We start from the raw sequence: 17,564 nt of genomic DNA, 5'->3' as shown, positions 1-17,564 counted from the left end.
ATGTGGCTGGCTGTTTGTCTTGGAAGTGGCCAGGTTAAGGCTGTCCCATTCAGCCTGTGAGGGAACGTGGGGCAGAGCAGGAGAGGGAACGACAGACAGAGACACTGCAAAAGACTGAGAGACAAAGACTGGCGGCGGGATCAAAGAGCATGGAATGAAGGCAGGACCCAGCCAAGCCAAACAAAGTTTTCCTTGAGTGATTACATCTGCTGGAGAGTCCCCAGCTTGCACTCTCCTTGCTGAGAAATTCTTTTAATTGTGTCTAGGACATTTTAAAAATCCCAAGAAAAGCTCCTCTGTAGTCATGAAAGCTCTGAACTGTGTGAACTTTTGTTATGCTGAATTACTGATAGCTTGCTTCATACTTCTTGAAGCAAAAGCTGAAAATTGCTTTAGAGAAGATTTTTCTGAGGCAGAGCCCTGGGGAGGGAAACCCAATAATAAATCTTACTTTTTCTCCCCCTAAGAAATAAAATTATTCTCCCTTGCAATGTCTGTGTAGCTGAACACACACTGCACCCAGAAGAAGGTGAGAAGAGATATCTCCTCAAATTAGGCAGAATTAAATGAGGTTAAATGCTTTAGCAGGGGGGTTGGACTGGATAATCTCTAAAGGTCCCTTCCAACCCCCACCATTCTGTGATTCTATACATGAATGATCTGTAGAGCCAAAGCCTACAATTCTGTAAAACAGCTTCCTTGGAAGTCAACAGGGTCGGTGGCTCCTGCAGAGCTACTCAAGCTGCTCACTCCTCAGCTGCTGGTGGAGCATGGGCAGGTGTGTGTATCCAGCATCTATGCCAAGACACTGCTGTACATGGGATGCCACAGGCATCTTCTTGGGTATATGAAAATCAATACTTGCAAGCCAGAAAGACAGATTAATATTAAACAATTTTCAAGTTGGCTAAAAGGACTGTGATTTTGCCTTGATCTGACACACTCCTGGGGTTATCTGAGTGCCACTGCTCACTGGCTTTGCATCACAGGTCCAAATCTCTCTGCGGCAAACCTCCTGGCAAACATTCTTTATCCTCAAGCCTGTTTTCCCAGCATTAATTTGTACCCTACCACTCACTATGATAACCAGAAATGCCAGAGAGTTGACAGACTCCAAGTACCTCATTATTCTCCTCCACAATCTAAACATCTGCCTGCATACCTCAGGTAACTAGATATTTATATGGACCAAATTTGAGGGTCGGTCATTAGAAGATGCTGCAAAAGCAAAGATCAATGTTAAAAGACAAAAACCAATCCCCCTAAGGTGCAGTGTGCTGGTCCACAGCTCACCACAATCACATGCACCACTATGTCCCTTCTGTGTGGTACCCAGGATGGTGAAAGCATTACTAAGGAGGAAATACCTAACAGGTCTGCTCCCATAAAGCAGCCACCCAAAGCTGTGCTTTGGCTTATGCACATTTTTCAAGTATTTTGAATTAATACCTGGCTGTCCTTCACCACTTTGATGGTGCCAAGACATTTTACTTGGGCCAGCAATAGCTATCCAAAAGCTAAGTGACTCGTCCTCATTACATCTCCATTGCATATTGCATGTGAGTGCAATTACACCAACCAACCTGAAGCCCCCCACATCTTGGCAGTTCACCCCTTCCCAAGCCCAGCTCGCAGTAGCTCTGGTCCTCAGCAGACCATTCACAAGTCAATCCCACTCAGGCTGTTGGCCAAAGACTTGTCTAAAATACAGATCAGTTCTTGCTAGGACAGTAGGTGAATCAAGTCAATGAAGGCTCCAAGGTCCAAACTGGGGCAATAAGGATGACTTGTATACCCAGGACTGGGTACAAGAACATGAGGGAGAAGGGCAGGGAGCAGGATCTTCCCTTCTCAGCTGTGATTAAGCTGCTAGATCAGTCAGCACTTCCATTTGCTCTGTTGTGCCAAACACACATCTTTCCTTGTAACAATGAGAGATACCAATTATTCATTATACAATTGGTAGCAGTACATATTCTTCAACAACCTGCAGGGAAGGTGGGTACAATGTTGAGTTTTATGTCCTCTACCCTGCAAAAGACAAGGGTCCAACTTCAGGTAAAATTCATGCACCAGCCACAAGACAGGATCTCTGAGTCTTCTGCAGCAGCTTGAGCAGGAGTTGCAAGCGCTGATGAAAGGATGCTCACACAGAAATAGCTGTCAGCTTCATCCAGATTCATTTTTAAAGCAATTATGTCTTATAGTAACTCTAAAACAGTACTGATAATTAAGATAGAGTTTCCAGGCAAAACCCCCTCCTCTGGTTCCAGACTCTGCTCAACAGCTCAGGACACACAGCACATTCATAGCCAGGATCATGCTATCAGCACCAGCTCAGTATCTACTGACACTTCAATACCAAGGCTGAAGGGGACCCTCAATGGACAGAAACACTAGGTATTACTCAGGGGAATGGTAACAGTCAGCCTGCCATGGTGCTGAGCACCTGAGATGGGGAGCTTGGTCTGAACCAGTAAGGAAAGGGACCAATGGCTCTCTAGTCCCTAAGTAAAGGAACAATCTGATGGACAAGGAACACCGTTTGAGAACATCCACTGCAATAGTCTCAATCCTAAAAACCATGGAGGGTTCCCTAAACATCTGCAGTGTGTTGAGGAGGAGGTTGGGGTTTCATTTTATGCTCATTTGCCTCTTGTTTTTGTCTTAGTGGATAACATTCATTTCCAGTAACTGTTGACCAAAGTGGAAAAGGAGTATTTAACAATAAAGTGCAAGAGTCCATTATGAGTAATGGCAACTCATGTGCTTTTATGAAACAATAACACACCAGCATCAAATAAATCAGTGCCTTTTAATTTAACAATGTAAATTACCCTCCCACCTGCTGTGAATCTCCATAAGGAGAAAAAGCTGGCTGCATATTTACCAAGCTGTCTATCCCAGTCTCATTCTGAACTGGCCTAATGCCCTGGGGTTAGACTGTAGGACTCTGTCATCTCTTGCACTCGTATGACCTAAGAAAGGGAATGTGGCCTTTTTCCCACAAGCCCAGAGTGAGAACATCATAAAAGCTGAACTTTAGCCCTCTTTTTGGGCAGGCAGCACAATAGCAAGGAGGATGCTGTTACTCCCTGGAGGCTCTGCTGCTGAAAAACATCACCAAGCTCAAGTAAAAGGTCAGTAGTTAGGATTGCATCTCTTGTTTTCTTCAGTTTTCCTCCTCCGTCAAAGGCAGTTAAACATTCTTTGCACACCCCCCTCCCTCCTTCTGAGAAATGCAGGAAGGAAGTGCTTGCAAAATAGTTTTATTTAAAAGAACTCACAATCACACACGTGGCAAATGCTGCCTCAGCCTCAGAGCAGGGCATTCCTCCTGCCTCACAGCTCCCACTGAAACACAGCTGGATCCCTACAGTGGAAGAGTCCTTCCTCCCTCCACACACTCAAATGGAGGTTGTGTTCTTACTCCCAAACCCTTTTGTTTAGAAGCAGCCACCTTGTGTGAGATCAGTGTCTACATGCTGCAGGCAACCCCTCTGCTCCTAGAGCCCACACCACCCAGTGAGTTCTTGTCAAGCTGGAGAAGAGGATGCCTGCCTAGAGAACAAGGGCTGTGGAGCCAGGGAAAGACAGATGCAGAAAACCCTGTGATCTCTCAAGGTGCTCCATGAGCCCAGGCACCCAGAGGCAGTAATGTGGTCTTGCATCATAGGACACAGTTTCACCTCCAGTCTTTCCAACTAGTGCTTGTTTGATTTCACTGTCTGTTTTTCCTCTAGTGTTTGTTACTTAGACCTTACCAGAGTTTGTGAAGGTTGTTTGGGACTGCTGGGTTTAACTTAACCCCTGTCCTCACTAGATCTATGTGCAAGAACCAGAGTTGGAGGAAACAGCTCTTACACCCCAGTCCTTTTTGCAGAGGAATGTACAGACCATTCATGGAGAACTTTGTTATCAATCAGTTCATGTCACACAACCACATGCCCAATCTAGACATAATTCTTCTCAGTCACACAGGGGTTCAGTATCCCTGGGCAAAGAGCAGTTCCTATCACAACCCTCTTCCTGACTTTCCTGACTTTGGCTGTCCTGAGGACTTCCCTTCCCTCGAGCCACGAACATGCCACTAGCAGACATCAGAAGGGGCTCACAAGTCCCTGCCTGCTTTCACTTCTTTGAGAATCACCATTCCTCCCAGCCACGGCTCTTGAAACAACCCCCTGGGCCACGGGCAGCGTCTCCCCACGCAGCAGCACTGCTGCTGGCTGCTCTCAGCACATCTGCTCACGTTACAGCCCTCTCGCGTTCCTCGCATTGCTCGGCGAGCACGCCGGGGATTGATTTCCAGTTGGCACTCTTGTACTTCGAAGAGACACTGGCAACAAATCACAGCCCTGTCTCTTTTTGGTTTTTAACCCATTCATTGCTGCCACAGTGCATAATTAGGTTAATAAAACCAATAAGAGATGAGTGCACGTAGGAACCCAGCAGAATCGCACCTGCTGCCCCTTAAGAGTGACGTCTTCTTCCTGCAGCAGGATGGTGAGGACAAGCAGACACAGTCCATTTTTTGTTCTAGAAGGAAACTAAGAAGTTTTGCACGTTGTTAATGTGAGCACTTTCCCATGTACAGTCAAGCAGCTTCACAAAGGGGAAGATTAATACTTTCACAGCACAGGGAAATGAGACTGCCAAACGCCACAAAGTGTCTGGGGACTCCAGGTCTACAGCAGGACCTGAAACTGGGTTGCCAAGTTTTGCTTTTTGTTTTTGTCTTGTAAAAAGCAAACTTTCAGCAGCAGCAGCAGCAGCAGCATCTGCTCTCAGCCCTGACCAGTGGGGAGCCTGGACTTGTCCTAGTTCTAGGCCACTGCCCTGACGGGTAAGCTTTTTGGTTTTGTTATTGTTTGTATAAACATACAGCTATTACCAGTGTTTATTATCCTTCCCATCCCCAGCACCTTTTACCTTCTTTTCTTTTTGCAATTGACGTTATTCATGTGCATTTCTGGTAGACTTAAAAAATAATTGCCAGCACTTCAGAAACACCTTCGGATTTTAAATGAGGAGCCCATAATGCTGCATTCTGTAAAGACCTTAAATAATTTCTGTCCCACAGAGTATTGTAAAGGCATTTAAGGAGCTTACTCCCCACCCCACGCTTGTTGCAAGCCCAGACAAAGGACAATAAATATGTGAAACGGAGAAGGAATGAAATAACCACAGAAAGGCACATCTGGCTGGGCAAACGAGGTGCTCATGTAGGTAGCCAGCAAAGAGATGGGTATATTTTTTGCTTATCAAGACAGTTAAGAGTTACTCGTGGGTTTTTGGCAGGATAAAAAAGTACAGAAAGTATAACCTGCACCGAAAGATGTGTTACAAGCACAATCACCACATCAGCCAGTGTGTAAATGGAGTCAGGGTGACCAGAGTTCAGCAGAATGCAATCGTCCAAAACTCTAGCCTAGAGAACTGATCATTGAAGTAACATACTCTGTCTTTAACACTAGAGTTTACACTCATATCCAAGCTTCACCCCAGCTTTAACAAAGGGTATCCTTAAGTCAATGCTATTTTGCCTGTGAGTACACTGGGCACACTGTGAAGACGGTCACACTGCAGAAATACTGACAGTAGCCTTTTTCAGGGAGAAAGGCCAGAGGGAAGGTTGGCAGAGTCCTGTACTGTCAGTTAATTCAGGAGAAACACAACCCAACAACATATCATTTTCTTACACTATGAGCAACTGTTGAAATTTCAGGGTATGTTTTACATTTGCCATTAAGTTGGACTGTGACTTGAATTTTCCCCCAAGCCCTCCAGTGACTCAGAGAAGTCTTGGAGGCATTTTAATGCCACACTAATTTACAAGCTGATGTGCTTAGCTGACCCTGAGGTGTGGGGCTCAAACACAGAGAACAATTCAACAAAGGAAGCATCAATTTGAAACAAGGAGGGCAGGCACAGTTGCTTTGGTGGCTGATGGTCTTTCCACCTTCCTCCTTCCATTCCCAAGTACAAACAAGACCTCTTGCTGTTGGTAGCTCTGGAGTATCTCAGGCCAAAAAGGATGGCTTTCAAAATACCTACTGGAAAATGTAGAGTGAGAACATGGTAATGCAGGCAGGGCTCTCTCTATGTGGATGCTCACACCCAGAAAGACTAACCTAGGTGCTCAGCCTTACACATCAAACATTCAGGCAAGATACATAATTAAGCCCCAAACATTGAAAAGTTGCTTCTCCATCAAATCAGACTCTTGATATTGTCACATTCAGTTATACAACAGGATTATACAGTGATCTTGAGAGGTGCTTCAGTGATTGCTCATCTCTTAACAGCTGACCTTTGCAGGCTTTTGCTATCAGGACTGAAATGAAAATCCCAGGTCAAAGCTGGTGAGAATACTGAAACCACACTGAAAAAGATAAAACCAAATAGCTGGTTTAAGGAATGGTTTAAAAAAGGTTACAGAGTAGGCAGGTTTGAAAAAGTTATCTAAACATGCATCAGTTAAACAAAACCAGTAATACAAGAAAAAGATCATGGTTCAGTTCTGAATCTTTTCTTGGAGAGAGGCACAGAAACACACTCAGCAAAGCTGATTCATTTCAAGGTGAGGCCTCCACCTTGTGTATTTCCTCCTTCCTTAAGGCATCCCAGATAGTGTTTGCCTCATCACTGCCCTGCCCTGAATACCCAGCAGAAACCTCTGCCTCCATCACAGCAGACAATAGTTATTCTGTCCCCTGTAGCCTGACACATCACCCTGGGGTGCTTCAGGCCAGAGAGCAACCCCAGTCAATTCCTTGGCCTCAGGCTGCACAACCTGTCAGTGCAGTAGCTTCTTCACTAACCACCAGCCCTTTTCCTTCTTTTCCCCCTTTTTCCTTTGTTAAGTTGCTCCTTCTGAAGGGAAAATGTTGGTTACTGAGATACTCGATGATGAGGGAAGAAAACCCCCAGTAACCTGCCGTCAGCCACAGCCCACAGATCCAACTGCACGAATCCCTGCAGTCTGAGCTCACGCTGCCTCTCAAGTGTTTATGTGAGACATGTGTTTTTTGCCTTGTGCTGCTGTGATTGTTTGGCTGGGCTGGGTGATGGATGGTGGAGAAGGTTGTGTCTGGAAATGTGCTCCGGAGTCGACAGGAAGCTGAGGGGGCCTTTGCCAGCATTTCCTTCCTCTATACAAGGAGGGGATAGAATGGGAAAATCCTTGGCTCTCTCCTACCCTGAGAAAAGAGCTACCCTTCCAGCTGGATTACAGTAAAAATACTTTAATCTTTCACAAGATTATAATATCCTTCCTCTCTAAGTATAGCTACAGTGGCAGCAAAGCTTTGATAACTAAATGAACTGACGATGTAAAGCTTCATAGGTGGCTACAGAGGGAAGGTGCTGGAAGCTGAACAAATGGAAGTCCACATTTGAAGATCCCCATCTCCAGCCAAGATACAAATCATCACTGGGTCACACTGGTGTAATCTAGTCAAAAGTAACCAGTAGCAAGCACAACAACAGAAGGTGTACAATCCACACAAGTAGCACATTAGAAACGTGTGTCTCTGGACAGGTTCATTCCTGTGCCTGTTTTAGAGAGTGCATCTAAACTCCAGGTACAGCATTTAATACCCCTACAAAAAAATAACACTGCAACGAGCAACCTGTGGATATTGTGACCATGTGATCCACACATTCCTCATGAGCACCCAGGATGGTTTGGGTTACAGAGACTTTCCTTGAATGTCTTTTTCCAAAGACACTGCTTCTAGGTCCTTTTGTGGATGATTCATGAATCTGGATGACATGCTGATATGTAATCATCACCTGTTCACAGCAACAGAAACATGTGCAGAGTATTACAGAATAAATATTCCATGCTGCCACAGGAATTTTCCTACAGTTTTCCATTCTTGGCCTCTCAGATTCAAACCCACAGACAACAGCGAGATCTTTGGCACAGGCAGGTGTTCAGAACCACAAACTCATCAACTTGATCTGCCTACAGCCACGCAGACTGACAGCAAGAGTATGACACAAGGATCACTTTCCTCACTATCCCACCAAGGGGATATCCTAGCATCCTCCTCAGGCAGATACTGTCTGTATGAGTTTGCCCAAGGGAGTCTGAAAAAGGGAGGAAGAACTTCTCAGGACTGCTCACAACACAAGAAATATCCCCAAACCTGTGAGCAGGCAGCTATGACAACATTGATTTCTGAAAAAGGAATCAGACAAAAAGACCTCACCCACTAACAAAGAGTGGGGAACAATGGAAACTGTCAAAAAATAGCCCTCACGTCAGAACCAAGAATGTCCCTTTACACATCCAAAAAAAGCAGACAGCTGAGCAAAGGCATGGGAGGCTGTCAGGGGCTGCTGCTGCCTCATGCATCAACCCGGCCCTTCTCCTGTGCAGAAACTGCCAGAGGCACGAGATGATGCTGAATTCCAGTAATCAAAAATGGGGATGGAAGAGGAGAGGAAAATTATGGCAGGATTGAGACAGAGTAAGTAACAAACTCCTGTCCATTCAATCCCTTTGGCAAAGACTCTGACACTGACACTTCATGGGACATACATGAAAACAGTACGTGTGTGTGTCTTCCCCTGGTCTTACTTTATATGGTAAAGCAATTGCAAAAGCCATTAATGAGAAGACTAAACCATGGATAAAATCTGAACAAATTGTGTAACTAATAAAAATGATGTGTTCTTCTGAATTGGTGAGAAGTTCTAAAAAACAATTGCTACAAAAGGTTTCGACCTGGAATTGTAAGAACGCTGATATCTAGATGTGGAGCAGCAAACCTCAAAGATCCAGTAACCTTCATGGCACACAACATTCAATTCACAGGTTTTGCTGTATTTGTGACTCAGCATTCAACTCCAATAGCACTAAGTAAAATAAATGAAAAGCAGATCATGCTGAATGAACAGGAGAAGATAGGCAACCACTTGGATAAACAGAAAACTCACCAGTGGGCTGATCACTTGAGTCACTGTCCTGATTCATCCTCCCTAAGGCAGCACCAAATCAGGATGCTGAGGGTAGAGGTACACAGCTCAGAGTTGGCAGACCAAGCTCTTGCTTCTGAAAAGAAACAATGTAGTGTTACTATCAAACTACAGGAACTTCACCCTGTGTGACAAAGGAAATATCTTGTGTACTTTCTGTTGCTTTTGAATCTGAGCAATATCATGGAGAAATTGTGTGCACATGCAACTTAGCATAGAAGTCATAGTACAGTGCCTGAAGATTGGAGGACTAAATGGGGGTTGGACTGGATGATCTTCCAAGGTCCCTTCCAACCCTTAAGATTCTGTGAATTAAGTCAATCAAAAAACACTGAAAAGTGGCATCTCAACTCTTATGTAAGTTAAAGCTACGTGTAGTTAAAACAACATCTGCATTCCTGGAATAGGTCAAGGTTAGCTTTCAGATTTCAATTGCACAAATAGGAGTCTCTAACACTTTGTTTACTTGTTTAACCAAACAAAAAAGCAGACCTATCTGACCTCCAAACTGGACAAACAGTCCACATGAGAGAGTGTTTTTGCCGGAGCTAAACACCTCCTCCTCTTTGTTTGCTTGCCCTTCCACTCATCACATCTTGACCGTGGTAGAGTTGGGAATAGAACCCATGTCTCCCAAATCCCAGTCCAGTGCCTTAACCACCACATCCTTCCTGCTGAATCACATTGCAGAATTGTTTATCAGGAAGGAAATTCCCCCTCGAGAGTACTCACTCTGAGTGTGCTGGTGGAACACAAATGCTTAGAAAAATACAGACAGACTAGCAACAACAAGTGATTTAAGGCACTGTACAACAGGCTGAAGGTATACAACAGTAGACTGGTTTTTGTTGTTAGCAGCAGTGTAAGCCAGGCACCACTGAGCAGGACATGACAGAGTCATGACATGACACAAGAGTCAGGACATGACACAAGCAGTGCATCTGGATGTCCTCAGAGTAATAACCCCCTGCTGCTCCAACAGATAATATTTAACTCTGAAGACATCTAACTCACATCTAGCCTTAGGTGTATGTCACTGAGGGGGATTCAAAAGGTTTATATTCTTACCAGGCACCATGAAGGTCACCCTTGGAAGCATCTCATGCCAAGCTGCTAAGTGCAAGCAGCTGTATTATGTGAGATCAGAATTAACCTCAACATGTTGCATGAGCAAAGGGCCTTTTCTTTCTTTGAGGTCTTCAAGAAAAAGTAAAGAACAGAAAGCAAAAAGCAGGTCAGGGGTGAAAATACCAGGAGTGGAGCAAATGTGTTTTAGCCTAGATGCAGTTTACCCCATGAGTCTCCTAGAAAACAAAAAGGATTGTAATTCATCTGTAATCTGTCTGAGGACACAAACCCACTGAAATGGAAAGTTCATGGTCCAGGACTCTGAAGAATTTGGCTGTGCTAAGCAGTTGGGCAAAGGAGAAGAATTTCCCCATTTGCAAGCAATGGCTTTCCAGGTTGTGTCCCACGAGACCTCACCACAGTAACCAACACAAACACGTGCTTGGGCAGATTCCCAGAACTCTGACAAGATTTCTTTTGCACTCCCTTTAAATGTCATTGTATAGAAATTCCAGCAGGACTAACTCTTGAGGGGCAGGGAACCAAACCCTCAATCACAGTGTCCTGGGGTCACACTCATTATCTACAGCAGCTTTCAGTGGGCACATCAGATAGAGCTGGATGTCTCCAGACTCTCTCAGCCTCCAGTGCATGGGGACACAGGTCCCTCCAGTGACACCAGCAGGGCCCCATGGGAAAGAAGTGTTGTCCCCAGAGGGGTCTGGTCTGAGGGCAGCCATCCCATCATGCAGCCATGTGAACACCTGTAAGCTTCCCACCACCATCTCTTCTGTTTGAACACTGAACTCCAAGACTGATCCCTAGTCCCACTAGAAGCACCTCTCAAAGCAAATGAGTGGAGCATGGGTGCTGCTCTGGAGGCACAAAGCCCCTCCAAGGGCACTCTGTGCAGGATCCATCTATCACATGCAGACACCTGCATCTCATCTGACCATCTGGGCACCCCTTCTGAGCAGTGGAGATACAGAGGCAGCTCTAGGGAGCTCATCCGAACATGGATGATATCAGGACAACACTTATGGAGTAACTAGTTTCTCTCTGGCAGGTATCCAGACTGTCTCAGTGGCCACCTTAGACGAAGGTACCTATGTCCAATGAGCTGAATCCCACCCTCTAGCATTACTTTACCCCAGAGCTGAACGCACTGGCTTTGCTGTCCCACAGCACATCAAGAAACACATCAGAAGACGTCAGGCAAAAGCACCAGTACCAAATGAAACCAAATGCCACTGCTCTGAAGTTGGGTATTTTGAATCTATTACCTGTTCATTCTTTCTGTGTTACTCTAATTGCCTACAATTTTTGTTTTTCTCTTACTATGTCTACACAGATACAAGAGTCTCTTGTACAGAGCCAGAGTCTTTTGTACAGAGCCAGACTCTTCTCAGAGGTGCCCAGTGACAAGACCGACGGCAATAGACATGAATTGAAATCCAGGAAACCATGTCTAAACATTAGGGGGGAAAAAATCCCCACCCAACACTTTTTTTACTGGACAAGTGCTCCAACACTGGAAGGGAAAGTCCAGAGAGGCTGTAGAGTCTCCGTGCTGACTAAACACACTCCTCTGACTCTGTCTGAGCATGGGATTGGAGTGGGCAATCTCCAGAGGTCCCCTCCAATCTGAACTGTTCTGTGATCCTGTAGTCTGCTTCAAGGTTGTCTATTAAAAGACTCCTTACATTTGGGATGCACACACCTGGAGACAGACAAACCTTATGACCCTGGGGTAACACCTGAGGTTTCCAGAGAATCCATCCTGCTGGCCCCAGCCTGTTCCTCGTTCTTCACCCCACCAGGAATCCCAGCTTGCTGCAGAACACTCACTTCACTTTTGTCTGCACCACTCTGTAGTTTTTCACATCACTGTCAGACACATTCAATTATGTAATCAAGTGAAAGTTGCTTGCCAGAGACACTTTGGGGCAACTATTTCCATTCTTTTGAACAGTAGAAAAAAGTCACAACTTCTCTTCAAGGCTTGTTTCAACCTTTACATTACCTATAAACCCTGAAGTCTTGCTTTTTACATCACACAAGAGTAAGTCAGAAGTTCATATTAAATGCAATTCAATTGTTCTTCATTAAAAGGCTATTTTCTCACTCCTTGCCAGCAGGAAGTAGTCAGGATCAAGCATGTGGTTTTTTCTTAAGCCAGCCCCACTTAGGTGAAAATCAAGTGTGTCCAAAGGGAGAATATAACTCCAAAATCATCTTCAATCCTGCAGGATGTTGTGATAGTTTACAGGGGTGAAGATTAGCCCATCAGAATGTAATTGCTGTTACAGATGTCTTCTGCTTGGTTCAAAGCATTCCCCATATGGAAACCCTGCACAGGTAAAGAAAAAGGCTTCTGCACAGAGCTTCTCCAAGGACTTCTGATTTTTCTCCAGATCAGGTGTGGGCACCACTGAGCTCTCGATTTGGGGGACTAGTTCCATGCAGAAGTGGTTTGCTTCATATTTAAGCAAAATGAGCTAATGATTCCACCCAGTCACCCTGACTAATGAGCATGGGCTGAAGGAAAAAGGCTGAATGTCTAACAAAGGTCTGGCACCTCCCCTGCCTGCAGTTCCTAAGTGCTCCAAAGGTGAAGTTACCTTGTGTAAAGAGAGTTCACAATCTTGTTTTCTCAGTAATAACTGAAGCTACGGCCACCACCAGACAGGGAACTGGAGGCCATTGGTTTCCTTTTCAGTGATCGCAGTTCAAGCAGGTCCATCATGGGGCTGGAGCCAACAAGAGGCTCCTGAACCCTCAGCTTCAGAGCCATGCTGAGAAAAGCAGTATCAGGAGAGAGATTTACTGTTGCTTGTTAGCCCCCTATGGGGTCAACTCCTGTGCTGTGATCTCAAGCCCTGCTGCCCTCAAAACCTAGGAGCTGAGTGAAGAAAATGCACAAGAAATCTCACCTCTCCTCAGGAAATGTCACCAAAACAAAAACCAAAGCTGGTTTCTGTTCTCCTTGGTTATGGAAAAAGTTTTGAAAATGTGAAGTAAAAGTAACTGGAAGCTTTAGAAACAAGATGACAAACAGTAGGATGCAGTGTTTGTTTGCAGGCTTCTCCACACTGTGATTTCTAAGCTTAGCTCACGTTTTTGCAACCCTTTGTTCTCACAGAACATAGACACATACAGCAAAAGATATCCAGCATTAGGATGCTGTAGGAGCTGTAGACCTAGAAGTGCTAACAGAAGCATTATCTGAAAAGCATTGGTGTTCTTTCATTGCTTTTACAGACTTTGGATCCTGTACTTAAAGCCAATTCAGTAGCTTTGAGGTCAGCTTTGGCTTTTAGGCTTCCATCAGCCACAAACCCAACACTTCATTCTTCATAATGCACCAGCTAAGCTACACAACCCTAAAACTCTGTTCCATGCTTGAATTACAGCATCTCAGACTTCAGTATGTCACATATTACCTACATACCAAAACTATTTATGAGCAATCTCAGCAGCTTTATGTTGTCTCATAACGGGAAAAAGCATCAGAGAGGCCAGCAGCCTCCTCATCCCATCGGCTGAAACACAAACAGCAGTTCCACCTAGTTTTATGGTCTTTATCACATAAATCTCTAACTACTGAGAAACTGAAACTTTGCTTCTCTGTGATAAGGATACAGAAAAAAAAGCACTGACACCATTAAAAAAATACCAAGTTAAAAAAAAGACATCAGAAGCTGCCAGGCAATGCCTGCCAGCAACACCGTGCTGTGTAGAGAGCCCCAGGCATCCTTCTCTCCCCACTGCCATCTGTCCATCCATTCATCCATCCCTCCCTCCCCAAGCAGGCAGGAGAGTGAGGTCCCAGGGGTGCCCAGCACCAGGGGAACAGCACACAGCAGAAGCCAGTGCATCCCAGGAGCAGACCCTGAAGCTAAAAGGTGCTTTCTGTATCAATGAATTCCATTTGAGTTCATTTTAAGGAGGAGATCTCTCTTTCTCCACTTTGGTTTAACGGAATCTTTTTAAACTATTATTGATTTTTGATCATTTATGGGAGTCATTTAATAATTTCATACCATGATTATAATAAGAAGATTCATTGGAACTGCTAAAGGCTCAAACCAGAACACACACAGCAGAAACCCAGAGTTACACAGTCCCAGCTCACACCTTGTGCCTCATTAGTTGTGACATTAAAACTAGAAAGCAACTGACAAAATACCAACAGATATCTATCAAAGGCTGTTGGACTACCAAGGTTATTCCCCTCAGCATGGTGAAACTTGCCAGCTTGACAAGAATACATTTTTAATGGTAGTTCCTGTCCAAGTTCCTAACATCAATAAGCAAACTGTTGTGACACCAAGGGCATAAATAAAACCTGAAGCCATGGAGAAGGTCCTGTATAGCAGAGAGTGTGTCTTCCTGTACACAGGCAGGATCCAGCACATCATGGTCATCAATAGGATACCAAGAATAAAACAAGGGTCATACACAGGTACCAGCCATGCAGAGCAACATTTGAAACCAACACGTTCACACCCAGCCTTTCCTAACCTAGAGCTGACTCTGCAAATCAGAGGCCAGCAGCTCATTTCTGTGTGTTTTATTCCTGACAGTAGAGTTGACTGTCTGTTATAAAAGCAGCAACTTCAAACAGCTGGGTCACTGCTTCCCTCCCAGCCAGGGTAAGCAGTTTTCCAGCAGCATCCGACTGAAGCTAACGCAGCAACACACTGCTTCATTCAATTTGCAGTGGGGCAGAAAGGAGGGTTACTGCGGAGGACAGGCAAGGACAGTCTAACAGAACCTCTTGAAATGAGATGAGTCCTTCCTAACAAAGGAAGGAGAGAGAAAACAAAATTCACACCTTGGCCTTGAGTTCTGAAAGCCCAAGAAAACCTTTAAATGTGATGCTTCAGTGATTTCTGCCTTGGAGCTCTCTCACTGGAGGGACACTGTGACTCCCAAGACACGTTTGCATCAGAGGAGAGCAGCCTCATGCATAAGCTATTTACCTATTTGGTAGGAATAACATTTGTCCTTTTGTCTTGCAGATCTGAAGAGTCATGGATAAATAGGACACAATAAATACATGATTCCTAAGTATCTCTGCAATCTCCAATTACTTGGAAGACAGTTTGCTGTCAGGCTTCCTGGAAGCTGACTGCAACAGAGCATCTGAGAGGAGGCTCATTGCACCAAGAGAAAACCCAAAACCTCTGTTACCACGTTGCTGGCTCTGAGCATCTTCTGAAGGGCTCCCAGAACAACCCTCTCACCACCTGCAAATCTCCACTCCCACCAAGAGGCTCCTGCAGGCCAACAGCATGTACAGATAAAAACTTCTGCCTACACATCCAAGTGTGGGAGCACAGCTGCTGGCCACTGTGTTTTCTTCTTTCTCCTCACCTTCTCAAAGTATGTGTGAAGTTCTCCTTTTCTGCCAGCAATATGACAGGTCAAGCTCTCCCTGCTCCCTTCCTTCTTTTTACACACTAGTCACCTTCAGTCTCCTGGAAAGCTCACAATTGAAATCACTGCTGAAACTCAGACAACACTGCAAGGATGCTTCTTGGTGTCTCAGGTGGTTCTCTGGTTGGGCTGCAGCCCCATGGAATGAAGACAAGGTGGTTGGGTCACACTTGTCTTTCCTTTCCCAGACTCAAAGAGTGAGATTGTTTGGTGGTCTCTGGCACCCTCTGCTGACAAATCACTACCGACCTGTCCCACCAGTGCAGGCTCATCCAGTGCCCAGCGTTTGAGGCTGGAAGGGCCATACCCTGCTAACACAATCCAAATCTCCTCTTTTAAATTAACGTTTCATAAGTTAAAATTTCTCTTCTCCTATATGTGTGACCACATATTTCTGTAAAATTACACTAATCACAGGTGTCCCTTCTTTCCCTGAGCACACCATGTAAAGGAAGCTCCCTACTCTCCTAAAGCCCCTTGTATTTATTGTCCTTTCCACCTACCAACACCTCCTAGCAACTTACATGCAGCATCTATCCTCTCCTTCCTTTCCAAAAAGGCCTGTACCAGGGAAGTGACCGAAACTCCTACACTAATGTGGAGAATGAAAAGGGCAATAATCCAGAGCACAACATTCCAGCTCAGGTATCAGCCAGGGATAACCAAGGGCATCACCCCTGGAAGGAAACCATCTGAACCCTTTCAGTCCTGTGCTTTTGATGCACGATTCCCACAGTCTCCCTGTCACACTTGTCACACAGCACGTATAACACTGCAACCTCTCCATGTCCTTGAGCTGGGCCAGAGCACCGCTGGGCAGAGGACCAGTGGCAGCAGTGCATGGAAACTAGAGCTGGGCCTGGTAGGGCCTCTGTGTCACCTCCCTCCACCAGTGCCTCCTGGCAGCGATGAAGGAAGGGAAGAGCTGATCACACCTTTGTCATGTAGCCAGCACCAATCCTGCAACACGTCCAACACATGGCATATCACAAAAAGGTACACAGAGATGTCTGAATGTGATCAGTAACACCCAAACTCTCTGCAGGCAGCAGACACCAGAAGCAACAGGGTTTGCTTAAATGCATCAGTAACGTGACACAACCTGACCCTGCTGTGTTGCACTTGAAGGTTTCTGTGGAGCAGTGAACACCAGGAGCAGAGAATATTCTGTGCAAAGGCATCAGCAAAACAGAAACCTCATTTTCTGAGATATAACTTTAGAGATGGATTTTCAGTCTTGTTACTGCCTACACTTTTCTGCTTCTTATTTTTTCTCTATTTGTCTGAAGGAAAGGCCAGAAGAACAAACTCTGCTTGACTGGTACCATAAGCTGGGTAAACCAAAAGACAGTTTGCAGGCTGAATAGACAGTTACACCAGTACTTTCTAAATGCTGCTTCAAACACATGCAGGCCATGCTTAACTCCACTTCAGTAGAAAGAATCCTAAAGGATCATTCCACCTCCAAATAAAAAAGACCTAAGGGAGCTTTGGAACTCCACAATTCAGGATTTCAAAGCACAATCAAAGTGTAAAAGAAAAAGGCAGTCAGGATGAGCACACATTACACATTTATTTCCCATTTGTTGGCCACTATTCAAATCCACTCTAATATTTTAAAAGAAAATGAAAACTTTAAAAAGAAATGCTGATGATTCAGTATCTCTTGAGCTCTCTCACAAATAAGAGGGGGAAGCTTACTTTGCTTTCTTTTCTCCAATCCTAGAATAGTTTTGTGTTAACACTGTCAGCACAACACCACTGGAGACTCAGTATGACTTCACTACTTCCCAAAACAGAGCCAAAGCTGTTTCACTTTGACTTCTTCAGGCACTTTGCCTGTTTCCCAGCATTTTGATTTCTAGATGAAGCACCAGTGCTAAGCAATGAACACAGCATTAACAACATCTGCCCAGCGCTCTCTGACAGAGAGTGTTTGAATGTTCTCTCTTGGATTGCTTGGGGAAGCTTCATTATCTTGCATAAACCCAGTCATTTTCTCTCTCTTTTTTTTAATGTATTAACCACACTGTAGAGTCTGGCACTTCTAAAAGGCTTTGCTGGAC

At 44.9% G+C, this 17,564-nt stretch overlaps 1 protein-coding gene across 9 annotated transcripts in view; it reads right to left on the bottom strand.

The window, feature by feature from the left end:
• Positions 1–17,564, bottom strand: part of EXD3 (exonuclease 3'-5' domain containing 3) — a 261,724-nt gene that overhangs the window by 194,795 nt on the left and 49,365 nt on the right. For 8 of the 9 annotated variants that reach the window (XM_062011571.1, XM_062011576.1, XM_062011570.1 and 5 more), the window contains one exon: positions 8,950–9,064. The exons of the other annotated variant lie outside the window; for it this stretch is intronic. In XM_062011571.1, the coding sequence (XP_061867555.1) occupies positions 8,950–8,986 (37 nt within the window). In that variant the 5' untranslated portion in view covers positions 8,987–9,064. The remainder of the gene's footprint in view (positions 1–8,949; positions 9,065–17,564) is intronic. 9 annotated transcript variants of the gene reach the window in all.

Source organism: Colius striatus, chromosome 19 (genome assembly GCF_028858725.1).
Source record: "Colius striatus isolate bColStr4 chromosome 19, bColStr4.1.hap1, whole genome shotgun sequence".
In the NCBI taxonomy this organism is placed as follows: Eukaryota; Metazoa; Chordata; class Aves; order Coliiformes; family Coliidae; genus Colius; species Colius striatus.
The sequence above is the reverse complement of the archived record's forward strand: the minus strand, read 5'-3'. Positions and strand labels throughout refer to the sequence as shown.